This window comes from Pan paniscus, chromosome 8, assembly GCF_029289425.2.
Source record: "Pan paniscus chromosome 8, NHGRI_mPanPan1-v2.0_pri, whole genome shotgun sequence".
Lineage (NCBI taxonomy): Eukaryota > Metazoa > Chordata > Mammalia > Primates > Hominidae > Pan > Pan paniscus.
The window spans coordinates 82,528,267-82,550,348 of NC_073257.2; the positions used below are offsets into that span (position 1 = coordinate 82,528,267).

General features: G+C 49.4%; 2 protein-coding genes across 10 annotated transcripts in view; one reads left to right on the forward strand and one right to left on the reverse strand.

The window, feature by feature from the left end:
* The window catches only part of LRRC20 (leucine rich repeat containing 20), an 85,341-nt gene extending 75,447 nt beyond the window's left edge, over window positions 1-9,894 (reverse strand). The window contains exons 1-2 of one of the 9 annotated variants that reach the window (XM_008968947.3): window positions 9,789-9,888; window positions 3,710-3,854 (exon numbers count right to left, since the gene is read on the reverse strand). In XM_008968947.3, coding sequence (XP_008967195.1) covers window positions 3,710-3,791 — 82 coding nt within the window. In that variant the 5' untranslated portion in view covers window positions 3,792-3,854; window positions 9,789-9,888. Of the gene's footprint in view, window positions 1-2,348; window positions 2,462-3,709; window positions 3,855-3,986; window positions 4,216-8,743; window positions 8,812-9,733 lie in introns of those variants that run through there. The other 8 variants (XM_003815945.5, XM_063607436.1, XM_008968948.3 and 5 more) reach the window with 8 other exon arrangements.
* A 5,754-nt stretch (window positions 9,895-15,648) lies between these two features.
* On the forward strand, window positions 15,649-21,113 carry LOC100978367 (centrosomal protein CEP57L1-like). Its single transcript, XM_055092942.2, has one exon. The coding sequence runs from the start codon at window positions 16,681-16,683 to the stop codon at window positions 17,851-17,853; it is 1,173 nt and encodes a 390-aa protein (XP_054948917.1). The 5' UTR covers window positions 15,649-16,680; the 3' UTR covers window positions 17,854-21,113.
* Window positions 21,114-22,082: the final 969 nt, after the last annotated feature.

Below are 22,082 nucleotides of genomic sequence, written 5' to 3' on the forward strand. Positions count from 1 at the left end.
ATCATACAATGAAATATTACGCTCCATTGTTGATGCTACATAAATAGCATTATATAGGCCGGGTGTGGTGGCTCATGCCTATAATCCCAGCACTTTAGGAGGCTGAGGCAGGTGGATTGCTTGAGGCCAGGTGTTCGAGACCAGCTTGGCCAACATGGCAAAACCCCATCTCTACTAAAAAAAAAAAAAAAAATAGAAAAATAAGCCAGGCATGGTGGCACACACCTGTAATCCCAGCTACTTGGGAGGCTGAAGGAAAATCACTTGAACCCAGGACAGGGAGGTTGCAGTGAGCCAAGATTGTGCCATGGCACTCCAGCCTGGGCAAGCAAGATGACTCCATCTCAAAAAAAAAAGCATTGTATAGCTGTAACCAAATTTATTTAAGCAATTTTCTGGTGCTGGATGTTTAGGATGCTTCAGATTGTTAGCTATTTTACATGAGAACCATATAGAGTTACTTTATGATTCAATTCAATTACCACCTCCTCCAGAAAGCCTTCCTGGTCTACTTCAATACCCAGCAATATCTCCCACCTCTGAATTAGGACAACCTGTGTTCCATCCGACACACCTTAGCATGGAGCCTGTGTGTCACTGTTCTCTGAAGACTGTCTTGTGGGTGGTGGGCTGGTCTCAGGTCCAGGACTCTACTACACACATTCCTGGGAGCCCCCAAGCAACTAGTATACAGCAGGTACTCAATACATGCTAACTGCTTAGACCCAGCCCCCTTAGATTGTATAAGCCTGGTCAGCTCCATTTCCTAAGGGTCAGGATTACAGGTGCCCACTATGGCCAGGTTGGAAATTTTGCTTCTTTTCTGGCCAATGCACAGATGCAAAGGATCCCTGTTATTCAACCACAACTTTAAGACCCAGTCCCCTCCACATGAAAGTCTTGAGCTTCAGGCAAGTTCGCCATGGCTAAAGGCTCTCCCAACTTGACTAGAGCTTCACAGCAGTCATGACCCTGGCAATCACCAAACATGTGCCCCCACCCCAGGGCTGCATGGTGGAGACAGGGCCCAGGCTCTGGTGTCAGAAATCAAGGTTCCAATCCCAGGCATGGCAGTGGTCTGGCAGGGTGGCCAGAGAACTGCTTGGGTTCCTTGGTGGGTATGGCCCCCAGGCAGTGCAGGGGAGCTGGTCGCAGCATGCCCTGCCCTAGCCACCCTGCACACTTCACCTGATGCAGGGTGCCCACTCTTCAGCTCACAGAAATGCCCACCTGCCCACCGGCCCACTTGACCTTGCAATCTCCAGTCCACAGAGGTTGAAGTTCAGGGGCTCCTCAACACAGCCTTCCAGGCTCTCCGCCTGCCAGGCACCATCCCTCACCACCTGCCCCAGTGCTGCTGTGGTAACTGGGCAGGGCCTCTCCTCCAACTCAGGCACACTCCTGCCACTGCCTGGAGTGCCTGTCTCCTCACCGCTGCCTCCTGAAACATCCTCTCTCAAACAGCACCCACCCCCTAAGCAGCTTCTCCGACGCCCCGGTGAGAATTGTTTTCCCTCCCCTGCGGCCTCTCCACTCTTGCCACATCTGAATGAAGTGGAGCTGCTGTGTCCCTATCCCCTGTGATGCCTTTTTTTTTTTTTTTTTTTTTTTTGAGATGGAACCTTGCTTCATCACCCAAGCTGGAGGTGCAGTGGCGAGATCTTGACTCACTGCAACCTCCATCTCCTGGGTTCAGGCGATTCTCCTGCCTCAGCCTCCCAAGTAGCTGGGATTACATGTGTGTACCACCACACCAGCTAATTTTTTGAATTTTTAGTATGTTTTAGTATGTTGGCCAGGCTGGTCTTGAACTCCTGGCCCCAAGCGATCCACCTGCTTCGGCCTCCCAAAGTGCTGAGATTACAGGCATGAGCCACCATGCCCAGCCCCCTGTGACATTTTGAAGCAGGGGTAGGTTACTCACCACAGACATCTGTTGATTTGCACTGAACCCTCCATTGGAAGGCAGTGAGAAGAACACACAGCGCAGACGTGGCTGGCTGACACCCGTAGAAGGTGCATTTGCAAGGGGAAGGGCTTAGGTCCTGCCACCAGCTTTTGGGAATGAGCAAAAATTAAAAATAATAGCTGCCATTTATTGAGCTCCCCATGTGCCAAACACCTTACAGACATTCCAATTACTCTTAACTACCTTGATGAGGTAGACACAATTACCATTCCCATTTTATAGATGAAGAAACTGAGGCTCTGAGAGGTTAAGCAATCTGCTACAGTACCAGGTGAGTGGGTGGCAGAGTAGAGATTCAAATCCAGGCCCATGTGACTCAAAGCCTAGCTCTGAACCGCAGTCTCAGCGGTAGAGAGCCTTAAAGAACCATATTACTGACCAGTACAGGATTCCGGAATTCCTTCACTGAGGGCTCACAGTCATCAGCTCACTAGCTTAAGGCTCCTTCCAAAGGCTTCCCTCCAACACCAATGACAATCTTCAGCGAGCCTGCTGATAGAGGAAATGCCTCTCGCCTTAGCTAAGGTCAGCAAACACTTCCACACGTTTACAAAGTGCCTGACACTGCGCTGGGCTCTGGGGCAGGGCAGGGGGAAGCAAACAACCACAGGGTCCCTGTGCTCTACAGATGCTGAAGGGGTGCTACAGAGGAGGAAGGGAGCAAAGGGTGGATGAGGGAAGGCGGAGGGCTTCCTGGAAGAGGCAGTGATCAAGCTCATCCTGAAGGCTGAGTGTCTCTCCACTTCCTGAACCACCTCTCTCTGCCTCTGACTGCCTTTCCAGTTTCTGTGACTTTGCTAAGGCAGTAACTACCATGGAAGGAAGCGCTCCTTTGTGAGACAGACAGACAGACAGACACACACACACACACACACACCCCTACCTGCCTGTGAAATTCCTCTCCATGTACCTAACTCCAATTCTGCCTGCCTATCTGCAAGATCATCCCCAAGGCAGGACTGTGCTCCAGGCCTCTACAGTGGTGCCTGCATTCCAGGGGTGACATACATGCACATACACACACGCACACAAACACACTCGGGCACATGCACGCACACACAGGCACACACACAGGTAACTGCACTGTATCCCCTGCTGCCCCTTGCACTTGGTGGACAGTCAATAAGTATCTGCTGAATTCGATTAAATGGGATGGTTTGCCTAAATGCTTGGGAGTCTTGGGGTAATTGATGGAATAAAATGCCCTGGCCAATTCAAAGCAAAAAAATATATAAAACACAATTCAAGAAAAATAGTGGAGTGTAAAGGGGTCTCCTAGCTGGGCAACCTCAAAGAAACCCATTTTGCCGTCACCTTTCTTCATGGGATGACTGAGGCTAACCACGCCCAGCTGGCTTCATTCACCCCAGGGAGCCTGTGAAGATTCAACAAGATAACATTCAGGAGGCGCCCAGCACGGGGCCTGGCACACAGATGCTACTTGGCCAGGACCAGCTCTGTATTTTCACCTGGTCCAAGGGCACACACACTCAGTCATCGGCAGTCAAAGGACAAGCAGGCAGGCGCCATCACTCAGTGGTTTTCAAACCTCTTTGACCAGGACCCACAGTAAGAAATGTCTTACACAAATTACACACTGTTGCAATGAAAGTTCCACAAAACACTTATTCTCAGGATGAGGTTGCACACTGACGCTTGTGTCTTTCATCTCTGTTTCATTTCTAAGCTGATCTCACAACTGCTTCCAGGGAAGTTGGGAAAAGCCCTGCCCTCACTCACCCAGAGTGTCAGAGCCGCTCTCCACCGTCTCGTTGACCTTCCTTGCTACTCTGGCCACGGCCTCACCCATCTTCTTCAGCATGCAGACACAGGTGTCCTGCCGCCAGCCCCCAGGCTGGTCTGCTTCTCACAAAAGGGCCTGAGCCTGGGGAAGACGCAGTGCCATGAAGTGCCCGCCTGCCAGCCAGGGGCCCACCCAGGCATCCCCCTCCAGCATCCTTCTCCCCCAGGACCCAGGCTGTCAGGAAGCCTGCAGAGAGGGCCCCAGGCCACTCACCTCCTCTTGAAGGGCCGAGAGCTCAGGCCACATCCAGCTTGGCCTTTGCACAAGCTGGTCTGCCAGTCTGGCAGCTGGGTTCTACTGGTTTTCTGGGAGGATCAACATGTGTGACCTCACCAGACATGGGGACCAGGTCTGAGCCAGCAGCCAGGGAGGTGTGAGGACTCAGGGGTGTGCTGGCGTGATTCACTCTATAGGCAGGGCATTGGGAAGGAGGTAGGGCGCAGCCAACTGCAGGAGAAAGACACCTGTCCCTCCATCCCACAGCCTCTAAGCTGGTCCCCTGTCCACACCCTGCCCAGGACAATTTCCCCAGCTCCCCTGTTCACCCCACCCATATCTGCCTTGTGCATGGCAGGAAGTGGGGACATGAAGGCAAATCAGAGCCCTGTGAGCCCATCAGAACACACGGACTGGCGGTGGGTGGTCTCTAAGAATTCCTTTCCCATGTGCCAATAGGAAGGAGAGGTTACAGTACTAGCCTGCAGACCTGATTATCAGCCTGATGCTGAGTTTATCTGCAAGAAAAGCGGGCAGGGGCCGGGGGGTGGAGATGGAAATGAGAGAAGAGAAATTGGATCACTAGAGGAAAAGAGGCTGAAAGAAAGGTGAGGAAAACAAAATGATAAGGTGTTAAGACATAAGGACTTGCAAACACCCTCAACTCCCTGTTTATTACAGAGAAGGAAATGAGCACAGAGAGGGGCTAGGTGACCTGGCCAAGGTCAAAGTGAGTAAGTGGCAAGAATAGGGTCAGCCCAGCTCCATAGCCAGTGCTCACTTTTTTATAAAAATAGCAGCACCCCATGGAGAGAGGAATGAGCTCAAGTCCAAGGTCAGCACCCCCCTTTGCCCCCAGACCCCAGTCCCAGCTTCACAGACAGCTCAAGAAGCTCCAGTGAACTCACTCCAAGGGCCAAAGGCAGAAGAAGGTGAAGGGCAGAGAGAAGGGGCATGGGGACAGTGCTAAGAGCTAACAGTCACCAAGAAAAAGTTCCCACGTGGTCAACTGGACAAGCAGGGCAGGCAAGGCCAAGCCAGGGCTGGCCAAGCCCACCAATCTGCTTCAGGGAGTTACTGTGAGTTTAGTATGTGTGTGCATTTCCACTAAAGAGGCTGACACTAAAGGTTTGAGACACACGCATACAGAGCAGTGGGAAAACACTGATTTTGGAGACAGGTCAAATGCTCAACACCCCCATTTATTGGCTGAGAGGCCTTGGGAGAGTTTCTTAACTCCTCTGAGCCTGTTTCTTCTTCATGTGAATAGGAGATCTAGTAATACCCAACTTGCTAGGTTAATATGAGGATTGAACAAAATATATACACCTGTCTAGCTCAGAGCCCAGGACACGTAAATACTCAATAAAAGTTAAGAGGATAAAGCAGTGCATATGTGGATGTAACAGCAGCATATAACCCCAGTTTAATACTCATGTGAGTCTGAACAAAACACTGAGGGAACTCATCTTTGAGGAATGAGTGGAATTTCTATCTGTCCACCTCCAGGAAATCTCCTCTTATTGCCTCAGTGTTCTCTCCTTCCTCTGAGTTTCAGTAGCACTTAATGACTTAGCACAAGTCACCTGGATTATTTATGAGCTTTTAAATATACACTTGTCAGCCGGGCACAGTGACTCATGCCTGTAATCCCAGCACTTTAGGAGGCCTAGGCGGGTGGATCACTTGAGGTCGGGAGTTGGAAACCAGCCTGACCAACATGGTAAAACTCCGTCTCTACTAAAAATACAAAAAAAAAAAAATGGTCGGGCATGGTGGCTCACACCTGTAATCCCAGCACTTTGGAAGGCCGAGGTGGGCAGATCACCTAAGGTCAGGAATGCAAGACCAGCCTGGCCAACGTGGTAAAACTCCATCTCTACTAAAAATACAAAAATTAGCTGGGCGTGGTGGCGGGCGCCTCGGGAAGCTGAGGCAGGAGAATCACTTGAACCCAGGAGGCAGAGGTTGCAGTGAGCCGAGATTGTGTCATTGCACTCCAGCCTGGGCAACAAAGAGTGAACCTCGCGCTCAAAAAAAAGAAAAAAAAAAATTAGCCAGGCATGGTCGCACATGCCTGTAATCCCAGCTACTCGGGAGGCTGAGGCAGGAGAATCGCTTGAACCCAGGAGGCGGAGGTTGCAGAGAGCCGAGATCGTCCCATTGCACTCCAGCCTGGGTGACAAGAGCAAAGCTCTGTCTCAAAAATAAATAAATCAACAAACCAACACTTGTCTCCCCCATTGACCTGTGGGCAGCTTGGGGCCAGGGAATAGACCTATACTGTGCTTCTCGCCACACACTGAACACAGGTGCTTAGTTAGTATCCCCTAATGGTGATGATCAACAGACATCATTTGTGTTTCCAATCTGAATACAGGTCAAGAGACTCTTACAACAAATCTAAGACACTGTCTAAATTGAGAAGGGTCAAAAACCAAATGCCTAATAGTGCCAGGTGGCCAATCTGCATAAGGCGAGCCAGTGCAGGGCAGAAGGGAATAGAAAGGACTGTGGCAAACTGGACCCAACAACTTCACCATGCTGCCTCGAAGACCGTACCCCTAAGCCTAAATCATAGCCATGTTGCTAGCATCTTGGTGTCTTGTTCTAACCACTTTATGAATGGGAAAGCTGAGGACCCAAGAGGGGAGGCAAATCAGCTAGATGAAAACAAAAAACCCAGGTATCCTAAGTCCCAGCCTAGGACTCTTCCCACCATTCCATGCTCCCTCCTTTCTCCATCTCCAATTCATCATCAATAATCATAAACATTTACTGAGCATCTCCTAGGTATGAGGGATAAGAAGGAAGAGGGAGAAAGAAATGCAGGAAACAGCTCCGACTTGCAATTCTGATGAGGAAGAGCTTTCTGAAGAACAGCACTGAAGCAATCCTGGCCTCACAGCAGAGAGGGAAAGGAAGGGAAGCCACCAAGCTGCCCAGGGTCGGGGGTAGCCCTGGTGGGATCACCTGGGCTGAATACTTTCAATCAGGCACTATGCCTGCAATTCTACTAGCTACCACCAGGTGGGGAGGTGGTGCCTTAGACCAGCGGTCCCCATCCTTTTCGGTTTCCTGGAAGACAATTTTTCCCACTGTAGTGGGAGAGGAATGAAACTATTCCACCTCACATCATCAGGCATTAGATTCTCCATAAGGAGCACACAACCTAGATCCATCGCATTCGCAGTTCGCAATAGGGTTCAGGCTCCTAGGAGAATCTAATGCGGCCGCTGGTCTGACAGGACGCAGAGTTCAGGTGGTAATGCTTACTGGTGCTCACCTCCTGCTGTGCAGCCGGGTTCCTCACAAGCCACGGACCTATGCCATCCACAGCCCAGGGGTTGAGGACCCTTGCCTTAGACCACTGATGAAAACTAGTCAGATTAAAAATTTCACCACTGGTGGCAAGTTCAGACGTCCTATTCTGTGGGTCAGAGTGTACACAGGTACAGGAACAGAAACAACATGTAAAGTCTAGGTGTCAGGGCAATTCAGTAAGAAGAAGGGCCCCTTCCTTCTATGCCAGAGGATGGAGGATGCTCTGAGTACAGCAAAAATGTGCTCGGGACCCCCAAAAGGTTCCCGCTGCTTAAAATCACCACGCTTATTAACTAGCTAGGAAGCCATCCTCCCTTCACCTAAAACTGCCCCTTTCTCCACAAGGAAGAATTGTTTCATGAAGTCCAGCTGACAGGCCTGAGCTCCTCAGGGTACCTGGTCAATGCCATCTGCAGGGATGGTGGTAGTGGAGAGTCACAGAGTGTTCCAAAAGGCAGAAACAGACACCATCAGCCCACATGGGCCCGATCGCCGCTTGGGGCACCCCAGCCAGCTGGCACTACTGGTCCCAGCCAGTCCCAGGCAATAGAGGGTAGGCCTTAGAAAATGTCAAGGAAAGCACTCCAAATCCCAGAGACACTTCAGCACAGGGTCGAAGCTCATACTCACACTGCCTACATCCTCAAAGCATGGCCCTCTCCACACACCCTCAACCTCATTCCTCAGAGTGAGCATCCTGGTCCGGTGAAATGTTTAAATCCAGCAAACGTCTCCTGGACACCTTCCATAAGGCCCCCACTGTGGGAGTAAAGGGGCAAAGACCGGGTATGGGCTAGAACAAGCTTCCCACTGGGAGGCAGGATGAGACTGATAGTAGTAAGGCTACAGGGCCAGGCCTAGGGGGGCATGAAGGCACATGGCATGGCCAGGGGGAAGGGACAGGGGTGAGCAGCAGGTGCACAAAGAGATTCAGGAGAGAGAGACAGGGAGCCAATGGGCTCCCAGATTACTGAGGAAGGGAACTGCAGCCCTCTTACAAGGCTGTCCTCTGCTTCTGTGTAGCGAACTAAGAGAAGTTTTTTGAGGAAGGCAGCCGAATCCATAGTTTTGCAAAGTTAACAGTGTTGTGAGCAGTCCCATTTGTAAAATGGAAATACCACCTTCCTCACTGGATTATTGTGGGAAGTAACTGATATGTAACTTTTGGGAAAGGACTTTGCAAACCATTACATGTTTCCCACACCAAGGCATTACCAGTAGGTAATCAAACAGGTGTAGAGAGGAAGTTTGGATGTAATAAATTCAATGCCAGACAAAAACGTTGTCCTGCTTTGGGGGAGCTGGCAATACAGCCCTCCTGTCCCTATAACCTGGTTTCACCTGGACTCAGGCTGGCTGGGGGAGGGGTGATTTTTGCTTAAACCCTGACCTGGCCCCCTGACTCCAGCCCTTACCATCAATAACTCTACCTTATCTGCAGTCCGGAGACCTCTGCAAAGGAGCCGCTGCGACAGCCCGTCCCCACCATCTGCTCCTATATTTAGTTACTGGTGTTGTCGGGAACGTTAGAGCCTGGCAGCGGCTCGGATGGGCAACCGGAGCCTCCGGAGCCATGTGTGCAAGCTGGCCCTACCGCTGGCTCCAGCCCAGGCTCTGGACCATGCCAAGCCGGGGAGCGGGTGGGGAGGTGAGGAGCGACCCAAACAGTCCCAAACCCCCCTTCAGATCAGAACGAAGTTGACCCACTATCCCACCCCAGGGAAAGAAGCCCGCTGGGACGTGAGCGGGACCTGCTGGCGCCTTGTTTTTGTGGCATGGGGTTCGGGAAGCTCAGCGCGTGCTCCCTCGCTAACATCTAGGCATCCTGGGACTGAGCCTCCAGCACTACGCGCGGTAGCCAGGCAAGGGTCCCCCCGCCCCGCGTGCCAGGACCCGCCTCACCCCCGGTGCCTGCAGCCAATGGCACCTCGTCCGCTGGCCCGGCAGGCGGGGACTGGGAGAATAAAGCTGGCAGAGGGAAGAATGGTAGTGATCGCAGAGGCCCCGGGGCTCCCACGCTGCCCGGAGGCCGAGAGGCACGCTCTGGAGCAGGCGTCTGCAGCTCCCCAGAGCGGAAGCAAACCCCGAAAGTGTCGCTTAGGGGACGAAATGCACAGCAGCCTCTCCAAGCAAGGGCGCCTCCCGCGAGGAATGGAGGCCCGCCTGGGAGCGGTTCTTCGAGCTCCCTATTCCCTGGCACCTCTGCACCCACTCCCCTGAACCATCGGGGTCCAGGTGCAGTGAGCAAGCAAGAGCCCGCGCATGCCGAGCCCCTTGGCACCGCCAGAGCCTCCGCTGGTGCACCGCTGCTCTTTTCCACCGGGTGACCTGGGGGAGGGGAGGGGACGCTGCAAAAATCGGAACACTTCTCGCCCTCTCTCCCCCAGCCCCTGCAACGCTTGACCTCGGACTACATTTACTTTGCGGGGCAAGAAGCGTGTGGTCCCGCTCCGGGCCGCTTTTGGCTCCACTTACGGCGACAATGCCTCCTAGCGCCCTGCGCAGCGCAGTCACGCTCCCTCCGCCGCCGGCGGCGCCCCGGGCGAGTTCCGAGCCGGCGGGGCGGGGCGCGCGGGGCTGCGGGATCTGCGCGCGCGGCCACTCCGCCAATCCCGGCGCCAGGACCGGCGCCGCGGCGGGAGCAGGCTGGGCCCGGGATGCGCGCAGCCAATCAGCGCGGGAGCGGCGCGCGCGGGGGTGGCGCGCGGAAGGGCAGCCCGCGCGCTCCCGGCCGCAGGGAGTAACCGCTTTGTGTGCTGCTTCTAGAGGGAGAACGCCTGAGGGGGCGGAGATACAGAGTGGGACGTGCAGTACATCCCAGGATCTCTAGGACCGGGGCTCCAGATTGGGTTTTCTCGAGGGAATGGAGTTGAATTAGCCAGATCAGAGATACTTTGAAACACGTGAACATGGAGCATAGGGAACTTTTCCTATGATGACTTCGGGTGCCCATTGAGGTTTTTAGTATATGCAAGGCCCTGTGTCTCGGCCCTGCGTCTCCAATCCTAATGTTCTCATCTATAAAATATGACTTGAGGGCGGGGCGCGGTGACTCACGCCTGTAATCCCAGCACTTTGGGAGGCCGAGGTAGACGGATCACCTGAGGTCGAGAGTTCGAGACCAGCCTGGCCAACATGGCAAAACCCCCGTCTCTACTAAAAATACAAAAATTAGCCGGGCGTGGTGGCAGGCGCCTGTAGCCGCAGCTACTCGGGATGCTGAGGCAGGAGAATCGCTTGAACCCGGGAGGCGGAGGTTGCAGTGAGCCGAGATCGGCACTCCAGCCTGAGTGGACAGAGTGAGACTCTGTCTCAAAGAAAAAAAAAGAATATTTAATTCCGCCTCTAGGGGGTCCAGGCAGTCAAAGAATACACATTCCCTTGGGCCTCGATGGATGTTAAGGGTTACTTATGCCCTTTTCACCCCCAACAATATGTTAAAGTTCATCAGAATGTGATCTTATTTGGAAGTAGGGCCGTTGCAGATGTAATGAGTTAAGGTCATGCTGGAGTAGGGCAGGCCCCTAATCCACTGACACTGGTGTCGTTGTAAGAGAAGAGACACAGAAGAGACGCACAGGGAGAACCACCGGTGGTGATGGCGGCAGGGATCAGCTGATGCATTTCCAAGGCCAGGAGTGCCAAGCACTGCCAGCAGGGACCAGAAGCTAGGAACGGGCAGGGAATAATTCCTCCTTCAGAGCCTCCAAAAAGGAACTAACCCTCCAGACACCTTGATTTTGGACTTAATAGCTTCCAGAGCTGTAAGTGAATAAATTTCTGTTGCTTTACGCCACCCAGTTTATGTCCATTTGTTATAGCAGCCCTAGGAAAAAACTACAATAGGTTAGTAGGAATAAAGAGAAGAGGATGATAAATATCTCCAAAGTAAGTCTTTTGAAACTGAATGCTTAGTATATGCAAGGCCCTGTGTCTTGGGGTATACTGACATGAATCAGACACAGACCCTGCCCTCAAGGGGTTACCAGTCAAGTGGATACTTAAGCAGCCATGTTTTCTGACCCCTTGTGCCTTCCCAGGGAAAACTATGGAGACCTCTCTCAACCCATCAACACCACATCCCTGCCAGATATATAGCAAGTACCAGATATAAATAACTAATGGGTAGAGTCCCATTCTGCCCAAGCCGAGATGCTGCTTGCCACTGTGGACAAAGCAGGCATAGCTACTTCTGTTTTCACTGAAAACCAGCATGACACTTCTACCCAACTTTTACACGTGGATGTCTTCTCTCCCCTGCTAGTCCATACGCAGACTTGAGACAGCCAGTACAGTGTTTCTGTACCCATGGTAAGGGCTCAGTATATACTGCTGGCTGATGGCCCCAGCCTGGGGTTTCCAACATTCATGCTTTCCCTCAGACAGTCGCCTGTCCCAGGCAGTTCATCCTGGACCCTCTAACTCCACAGAGACAAGATCCCTCCCTAGCTCAAATCCACCTCTTCTATTCCTACTGTTTTTGCTTCTCCAGAGCACTTAGTGCATTATACCCATTATTCTATCATCTCTGCACAAGTTTTTACTCCCGAGAGTCTGCCTGATTGCAAATACCAGAGCTTGACGCATGTTCAGTGCTTGTATCCATCAGTGTTTCCTGCATAATAAAACACCCCAAAACTTAGATGTGGCTTAAAAAAATAACTACTTATTTAGTTCATGATTTTATGGGTCAGTATTTGAGGCTGGGCTTAGCTGGGCAGTTCTTCTGGTCTCAGCTGGACTCCCTCATGCATACGGGTTCATTGCCAGGCAGTCAGAAGGCTCTGCTTCTGGGAAGTGGCTAGCTGCCAACTGAGGCAAGTAGGTCGCATGTCTCTCATCTACTAACAGGCTAGCCTAATTTGTTCACATGGAGCTGCAGGGCTCCGAGAGCACGAGTGGAATGGTGCAAGGTCTCTCGAAGTCTAGGCTCAAAATCGGCACTAGTCCACTTCCACAGTTGTATCGACTAAACCAAATGGCAAGGCCAACCCAGGTTCGAGGGTGAAGAAATAGACTCCATCTCCTGATGGGAGAAGCAGCAAAGTCACATTGCAAAGAATATGAGTACAGGGATGAGCAGAGAGTTGGGGCTAATTTTGTAATCTGTCACAGGACTCCATAAGTATTCTTGGGCTGGGCTCTGTGGCTCATGCCTGTAATCCCAGCACTTTGGGAGGCTGAGGCAGGAGGATCACTTGAGCTCACAAGTTCGAGAGCAGCCTGGCAACACGGTGAAACCCCATCTCTACAAAAAATACAAAAAGTAGCCGGGCGTGGTGGCGTGGGCCTGTAGTCCCAGCTACTCAGGAGGCCAAGGTGGGAGGATAGCTTAAGCCCTTTAGTCCAGGAGGAAGACCAGGTCTCAAAAAAAAAAAAGAAGTATTCTCACAATACCTATTGGGTACTCAGAAAATACTTATCAACAGTGGTAAGATTTTCAGTCACTATGTTTACTGACTCCATTCAATGCAGTCAATTGGCAAAATATTATCCCTCACTGTTAGGGTCTACAAGCCTCACGCCGTTCGTGGCCATTTTCAGTTTCAGAACAGCCAGTGAGGGAATCAGTGAGGTAGGGCTGTGCAAGGGAAGCCCCTGAGGCTTCTCGGTGAAGAAGCTCAACTGGCCCCAAACAAATAGTCTCCTCCGAGGAGATCCAGAGCATCTTTAGAGGCCTGGACCCCTTAGCGAGGTGGTCCAAGCCTGGCCACCTGAGTCAGAAGCTGTACACCCTGAACAGACTCGGATGTTTGCCAGGGCTTGGCCACAGCCTCCGGAGATGTTTGAAATCCTTGCAAATTACTTGCAGATAGGAAGTCTTGTGCTAAGACAAAATTGTTCTGTGGTTATTCCCTGAAGGGTCTGACCCCCACTGGGCAGGATAAATTCTCAGGGCACTTGTAAAAGGGACAGTATCCCATTGACAGAGTCAGCATCTCAACTCCTGTGACTGAAGACCCTGATAGAGTCTACTTCTCATCAAAGAACTTCTAGGCCTGCTAATTAGTTAATTTGTGCGCCCACCCCACATCCACCAGAAAAAAAAAAAAAAGATATGTTGTAGTCCTAACCCCTAGTACCTCAGAATGTGGCCTCACTTGGAGGTAGGGTCTTTACAGAAGGAATCAAGTTAAAATTGAGGTCATTAGGGTGGGTCCTAATCCAATATGATTGGTGTCCTTATAAGAAGTGGTTATTGGTAGACAGGCAGACATGCATAGAGGGAAGATCATGTGAAGAGACACAGGGAGAAGATGGCCATCTACAAGCTAAAGAGAAAGGCTTGGTACAGATCCTTCCCTCACAGCTCTCAGAAGGACCCAACGAATACCTTGATTTCAGAATTCTAGACTCCAGAACTGTGAGACAATGAATTTCTGTTGGTAAGATACCTGGCCTGCGGCACTTTGTTGCAGTAGCTGTAATACAATATAAAACCGTAAATCTCTCCTTTTCCATTCTATTCTCCTCATATTGGCCCTTATCTCACACTTCTTGAAAGAAAATCATCTTTGCCAGGTGCGGTGGCTCATGCCTGTAATCCCAGCACTTTGGGAGGCTGAGGCGGGTGGAACACCTGAGGTCAGGAGTTCAAGGCCAGCCTGGCCAACATAGTGAAACCCCATCTCTACTAAAAATAGAAAAAATTAGCTGGGTGTGGTGGTGGGTGCCTGTAATCCCAGCTACTAGGGAGGCTGAGGCAGGAGAATTGCTTTAACCCAGGAGGCAGAGGTTGCAGTAAGCCGAGACTGTGCCATTGCACTCCAGCCTGGGCAACAAGAGTGAAACTCCATCTCAAAAAAAAAAAAAAAAAAAGCAAGAAAGTAGAGAGGTAAGGGAGGGAGGAAGGGAAGGAGAGAGAGAGAGAGAGACAGAAAAGAAAAGAAAAGAGAAGAGGCCAGGCACAGTGGCTGACGCCTGTAATCCCAGCACTTTGGGAGGCCGAGGTGGGCAGATCACCTGAGGTCAGGAGTTCGAGACCAGCCTGGCCAATATGGTGAAACCCTGTCTCTACTAAAAATACAAAAATTAGCTGGGCGCGGTGGCGGGCACCTGTAATTCCAGCTACTTGGGAGGCTGAGGCAGGGGAATCGCTTGAACCCGGGAGGCAAAGATTGCAGTGAGCCAAAATTGGGCCATTGCACTCCAGCCTGGGTGACAAGAGCAAAACTCCGTCCCCCCCCCAAAAAAAAGGAAGGAAGGGAGGGAGGGAGGAAGGGAGGAAGGAACATTTAAATAAAAACGAACCGAGAAGGTCCTTCCTTCCACAGGTGTGAGTCAGACCCTGCCCCCACACATCATCCTGTTTCTCACTCTGTCCTCCACCTGGGGCCACACCTCTCCCTGGAGCTGAGCTACCAACAGCCAGGAACTAGAGGTAACTCCAAGTCACTGCCATCCTAAGGCAGAAGAGTAGTTCCCCCAGTACCTCTTCCAGAAGGTTCAGCCTGTTGAGAGGTGCCCACCCCTCTTACCCTGCCAGGTACTGCAGGTTTACGAAAATTAGCAAGAAGTAGTCAAATTAGCAAGAACTCAAGGCAATTGTGCTCTGCTATGGAAAATACGATTCTAATCAAAGGTGACTCAAGAAGCATTTCTCAAGCTTCAGTTGTTGCCATACCACCTTCCTGATTTTTGCTATATCTGAGCCCCACCCAGTGGTGAGCTGGAGTCACTTGTGCAGACTTGGAGCTTGCTCCTTCTGCCCATTTTTTCCCAGCTCTGGGTACAGTGCCATCACCTGGATTACTAGAAATAGGCATGGTGGAAGAACTTACACCATAGAAATCAGCACACACTACAAATCATGACTTTTTTTTTTTTTTTCTGAAGGAAATGCTTTACCAACACACCATAGTATTATTTACTTATAGTTTTCCTTCAACTCACTTTTTAACTTAAAAAAAATTTATTTTTAAAAAGGAATTTTATATCATTCCACAAGTGGAAAATAGTATCATTTGCCATAGATAAAAAGTAACCTTAAAAATAGGGCCTTGGGGCTGGGCCCAGTGGCTCGTGCCTGTAATCCCAGCACTTTGGGAGGCTGAGGCAGGTGAATCACTTCAGGTCAGGAGTTTGAGACCAGCCTGGCCAACATGGTGAAATCCTGTCTCTACTAAAATTACAAAAATTAGCTGGGTTTGGTGGCGTGCACCTGTAGTCCCGGCTACTTGGGAGGTTGAGGCACGAGAATCGCTTGAACCCAGGAGGCAGAGGTTGCAGTGAGCAGAGATCACACCACTGCACTCCAGCCTGGGCAATGGAGGGAGACTCCATCTCAAAAAAAAAAAAAAAAAAAAAAAAAAATATATATATATATATATATACACACACATATATATATACACACATATATATAGGGGCTTGGTTGGGTGTAGTGGCTCACACTTGTAATCCTAGCACTTTGGGAGGCCTAGGTGGGCAGATCACATGAGGTCAGGAGTTCAAGACCAGCCTGGCCCATCTGGTGAAACCCCATCTCTACTAAAAATACAAAAATTAGCCAGGTGTGGTGGCACACGCCTGTAGTCCCAGCTACTCGGGAGGCTGAGGCAGGAGAATCCCTTGAACCTGGGAGGTGGAGGCTACAGTGAGTAGAGATCACGCCACTGCACTACAGCCTGGGCAACAGAGCAAGACTCCGTCTCAGAAAAAAAAAAAAAAAAAAGGCAGAGTCAGTCTTTTAGAATCCAGTCCTGGTTGTGACATCTATACTTAAAACTGCCTTTGCTAAGTTATAACTGAGGAAATTATGACAGTGAAAGAAATCACACCTAACCGACTCTATCTTGCTTCTAATCCTTAAGCTGTCCTTGTTCATGCCTGAGCGTAGGCTGAACTAACTTTGGGAAGGAATTCAGTTCGTGATTTTACTCCGAAACAAAATTGATAATAGCCCTTTCCTGAAAAGACTCCCTTCTTGTGGCCGGGCACGGTGGCTCACGCCTGTAATCCCAGCACTTTGGGAGCCCGAGGCAGGCAGATCACGAGATCAGTAGTTCGAGACCAGCCTGACCGACATGGTGAAACCCTGTCTCTACTGAAAATACAAAAATTAGCCGGGCGTGGTGGTGCACACCTGTAATCCCAGCTACTCAGGAGGCTAAGGCAGGAGAATTGCTTGAACCCAGGAGGTGGAGATTGCGGTGAGCCGGGATCATGCCACTGCACTCCAGCCTGGGTGACAGAGTGAGACTCTGTCTACAAAAAAAAAAAAAAAAAGACTCCTTTCTTGCCAGGGACCAGTCTGCCTTTGCAGGACTAACAAATTAGCTACAAGATTAGAAATTACAGTTTAGGGGGATGCCCACGAACCAATGGTTAGCGGTGGCAGGGGCTGACTGAGAGCGTCTGCTTGATAATGGATTCTGAATTAATGCATAGTATAGTAGGAAGCTATCATAAACCTCCAGAAAGAGTATTCGTTCCCTCATTCACCCAGAATGAACCATCTCAGAATTGCCATCCTGCGAACTTAGAAGTTACCTCTCCTAAGATACTTCATAGCCCAAATAGCCAAGCTCTTATTTTAGCCTTAAAATCTCTTCAGGAAAAAATGCATTGTTTAGAGCTGGAGAGAACACAAGCTGAAGATAACCTGAACATTCTTTCCAGAGAAGCAGCACAGTATAAGAAGGCCTTAGAGAATGAAACAAATGAGAGAAATCTGTCACATCAGGAGCTGATAAAGCAGAAAAAAGATGTAAGTATACAGTTAAGCTCAGCCCAGTCTCGTTGCACTCTTCTAGAGAAGCAACTAGAATATACAAAGAGAATGGTTCTCAATGTAGAGCGAGAAAAGAACATGATCCTAGAACAACAGGCCCAGCTTCAGAGGGAAAAAGAACAAGATCAGATGAAGCTGTATGCAAAACTTGACAAGCTTGATGTCTTAGAAAAAGAGTGTTTTAGGCTTACAACAACTCAGAAAACTGCTGAGGACAAGATTAAACATTTAGAAGAAAAACTTAAGGACGAAGAACATCAACATAAGCTATTTCAAGACAAAGCTTCTGAGCTTCAAACTGGACTTGAAATCAGTAAAATTATGTCTTCAGTTTCAAATCTAAAGCACTCCAAGGAAAAGAAGAAATCTTCAAAGAAAACTAAATGTATAAAGAGAGGACCACCTTGGCAAATTTGTTCAAAGTTTGGAGCACTGCCTTTTGTGGCTGAAAAGATGAGGCAACATCGTGACCCACATGTCCTTCCGAAACCTTTTAACGTGACTGAGACTAGATGTCTCCCCAAGCCTTCTAGAACAACTGCCTGGTGTAAAGCTATTACTCCTGACTCAGAAAAGTCCATTTCCATTTGTGACAATTTATCTGAACTTTTGATGGCAATGCAAGATGAGCTGGACCAAATGAGCACGGAGCACCAAGAACTACTCAAACAAATGAAGGAAACTGAAAGCCATTCAGTCTGTGACGAGATAGAATGTGAACTAGAGTGTTTAGTCAAGAAAATGGAAATTAAAGGAGAACAAATCTCCGAGCTGAAGAAGCATCAAGACAGTGTAAGAAGGCTTTAGTAAGAAATTTTAATAAAAAGATAAAATATCTGAAAAAAAACAGAAATTACAGTTTAGGGGTCATGCAACCTTTGGTTCCAAGAGTCTGAATCTCCCCAAATTGCTCCTGGGGGTAACATCACTATTGTAAAACCTAAGATCAGTGCTTGAGATATTTTCCAGACCCTGCACTCGATGGATCAGCTGACACCACCCAGACAGGTAATCTGGCTCAACCAGTTCTGCCATTGCACCCAGGAACAGAAGATGGCAAGAAAACCTCACTTTAACACCCTATGACTTCATCTCCATTCTAACCAATCAGCACTCCCCACTTCCCAAGCGCCTACCTGCCAAATTATCTTTAAAGACTCTGATCTCCGAATGTTCAGGGAGACTGATTTGAGTAATAATTAAACTCTGGTCTTCTGCACAGCCGGCTCTGTGTGAATTACTCTATATCCATTGCAATTCCCGTCTTGATAAAGCGGCTGTGTCTAGGCAGCAGGCAAGGTGAACCTATCCAGCGGTTAAATACTCTTGTCCTATTCAATAGAAGCAAGTCACTAGGTCCAGCCCACACTCAAGGGGACTGAATTACACAGGGCAAGAATACCAGGAGGTTGAAACCATTGGGAACCATGTCAGCTGGTGCCAATCACAGTGGCTAATACCAACATTTCTTTTCTTTTCTTTTTTTTTTTTCTGAGACAGAGTCTCATTCTGTCGCCCAGGCTGGAGTGCAGTGGCCCCTGATCTCGGCTCACTGCAAGCTCCGCCTCCCAATACCAACATTTCTTATAAATGGAATAGACTAAGGAAACATGTGGTGGCTCACACTTGTAATCCCAGGATTTTGGCAGGACAAGATGGGCGGATCACTTGAGGTCAGGAGTTCGAAACCAGCCTGGCCAAAATGGCAAAACCCCATCTCTACTAAAAATACAAACAAACAAACAAAAAAAATAGCAAAAGAACATGTCCCCTGTGCATCCATTGCTCCTTTCCCTTTTGCCTGTTTTTGTTTGTTTGTGTTTGTTTTTGTTTTTTTTAAAGCCATACAGAGCCAACAGATACGTCACAGTCTTTCAGGTTCTCCCTATGGGACTAAGAGGCAGAAAAGACAGAAACAGAGAGAGGCACGTAAATATTTAAGAGAAAGAAAAGACAAGTCATTGTAACTGATTAGATATGAGGAGTAAGGAAAAAGAGGAATTGAGGTTGACCTTTAGTTTTTGGCTGGAATGATCAGAAGGATCGTGACGTCATGTACCAAGAGAGGGCATGCAGGGGAGGGGGGAACTGGCAGGGGGAGACAGCAGGCTTTATTTAGGAGACATCCAGTTAGAGGGACACCCGGAGGAAGTTAGATATCTGAGCTGGGGGCTTAGCAAGGAATCTAGGCTGAAGCTACAATTTTGGGAACCACTGGAAGAAGCTGAAGCAACAGGAGTGGGTAGGCTCACCTGAGGGAGGTGTGGAGCGAGAAAAGAAGAAGACCAAGGGCAAAACCTGGGGAACATCAACATTTCTGTGAGGGGCACTAGGGCAGCAGACGAGATAAAGACCAAAAAGGGCAGGGCGTGGTGACTTATGCCTGTAATCCCAGCACTTTGAGGGGCCAAGACAGGAGGATCATTTTGTTGTGGGAAACAGAGGACCAGAGAGACAGATATGGGAAACAGAAGGACTTATTTATTAACAGGACTTTTATAACAGTTTGTGCCCAGGAGTTCGCTGCACAGCCTTGGCAGTATAGTGAGACCTCATATCTCTCTCTCTCTCTATATATATATAAATTCTTTTTTTTTTTTTTTTTGAGATGGAGTTTCACTCTGTCACCCAGGCTGGAGTGCAATGGTGTGATCTTGGCTTACTGCAACCTCTGCCTCCTGGGTTCAAGTGATTCTCCTGCCTCAGCCTCCCAAGTAGCTGGGACTATAGGCGCCTGCTACCATGCCTGGCTAATTTTTGTAGTTTTTAGTAAAGATGGGGCTTCACCATGTTGGCCAGGCTAGTCTCGAATTCCTGACCTCAGGTGATCCTCTCACCTTGGCATCCCAAAGTGCTGGGATTACAGGTGAGTCACCATGCCCAGCCAAAATTTTTTTAAAAAATTAGCCAGATGTGGCCAGGCATGGTGGCTCACGCCTGTAATCCCAGCACTTTGGGAGGCTGAGGCGGGCAGATCACAAGATCAGGAGATCGAGACCATCCTGGCCAATGTGGTGAAGCCCCGTCTCTACTAAAAATACAAAAAAAAATTAGCTGGGTGTGGTGGTGCGTGCCTGTAATCCCAGCTACTCAGGAGGCTGAGGCAGGAGACTCACTTGAACCCGGGAGTTGGAGACTGCAGTGAGCTGAAATTGCACCACTGTACTCCAGCCTGGTGACAGAGCAAGACTCTGTCTCAAAAAAAAAAAAAAAAAAAATTAGCCAGATGTGGTAGCATGGACCTGTGATCCCAGCTATGTGGGAGGCTGAGGCAGGAGAATTGCTTAAGCCCAGGAGGTCTATGCTGCAGTGAGCCCAGATTACACAGCTGCACTCCAGTCTGGGCAATAGAGGGAGGCCCTGTCTCTATCTACCTATCAGTTGAAGATAGTGGAGAATACAAGACTAAGAATGCTGAAGCCTCTCAACCTTATTTTTATAGCACAAAATGGAGCCTTTTGGATAACCCTCTATCTTAGCTCAGGCTACCATAACAAAATACCATAGACTGGGTAGCTTAAGCAATAGAAATGTACTTTCTCACAGTTCTAGAGGTTGAGAAGTCCAAGACCAAGGTGCTGGCTGATGGTTCCAGTGAGGGCTGTCTTCCTGGCTTGTAGATGGCCACCTTCTTTCTGTGTCCTCACATCATGCTTGCTCCAGGTTCTCTCCCTGTTCTTTTTTTTTTTTTTTTTTTTTTTTTTGAGACAGAGTCTCACTCTGTCGCCAGGCTGGAGTGCAGTGGCATGATCTCGGCTCACTGCAACCTCCGACTCCCTGGTTTAAGCGATTGTCCTGCTCCAGCCTCCTGAGTAGCTGGGATTACAGGCACACGCCACCATGCCCAGCTAATTTTTGTATTTTTAGTAGAGATGGGGTTTCAACATGTTGGCCAGGATGGTCTCAATCTCCTGACCTCGTGATCTGCCTGCCTTGGCCTCCCAAAGTGCTGGGATTACAGGTGTGAGCCACCATGCCTGGCCTCTCTTCCTGTTCTTAAAAGGGCACCAGCCCTATTGGATTAGGGTTCTACCCTTATGGCCTCATTTAACCATAATTAACTTTTTATGGGCCCCATTTCCAAAGACAGTCACTTGGAAGGTTAGGGCTTCAACATAATAATTTTGAGGGGAATTCCTTCCATAGCACCCCATGGACTCACCTTTCTATCTATCAGCTATTTGGCATTTTGTGGGCTTTATTAAAACTGCCAAGCTGTAGCTCCCTCCTCCTCATTGCACCCCTCTCTTCTCCCCCTGCATTTCCCTTCTCTGACCATGAAGGTAGAACTCATAGGGAGGATATGGTTAAGAAAGTTATCTGGGGATCAGAATACAAGATGTTCTTCTAGAAGGAACATCTAGAAGGAGGAAGGACCCTGGAGTTTCCAAGAGAAGCCAAGCCCTGGGGTGGCTCAGTGTGACTATTTTATGGAAACATATTCCCATCAAGGGTGTTCCCAAACACGCTTTAGCTCCAGTTGTCCAGATATGTCACAATAAAAGTGAGTTTTGGCTGGGCGCAGTGGCTCATGCTTGTAATCCCAGCACTTTGGGAGGTCAAGGTGGGCAGGTCACTTAAGGTCAGGAGTTCGAGATCAGCCTGGCCAACATAGTGAAACCCTGTCTCTACTAAAAATACAAAAATTAGCCAGGTATGGTGCCAGGTGCCTGTAATCCCCAACTACTCAGGAGGCTGAGGCTGGAGAATTGCTTGAACCTAGAAAGCAGAGGTTGCAGTGAGCTGAGATCGCACCACTGTACCCCAGCCTGGCGGCAAAGGGAGACTCTGTCTAAAAACAAAAAAACAAAAAAACAAAAACAAAAAAACAGTGAGTTTTTAGGACTACATCATTAAACTTTTCCCTGTGCCATTTTAGCCTCTAACCACTGAGCAATCCAGCCCCTGCCTATCACTCCACTTCTCCTCACTCTGAATGTCCTACAAATCATTTATTTATTCAAAAGATATTTATTGAGCACCTTACATGTGCCAGACACTGTGCTAGTCCCTGAGAAAAAGTGGAGAACATGACA

Excerpts from the sequence above, each read along its gene's own strand:
- LOC100978367 (XM_055092942.2), top strand. The coding sequence starts at position 16,681 with ATGGATTCTGAATTAATGCATAGTATAGTAGGAAGCTATCATAAACCT.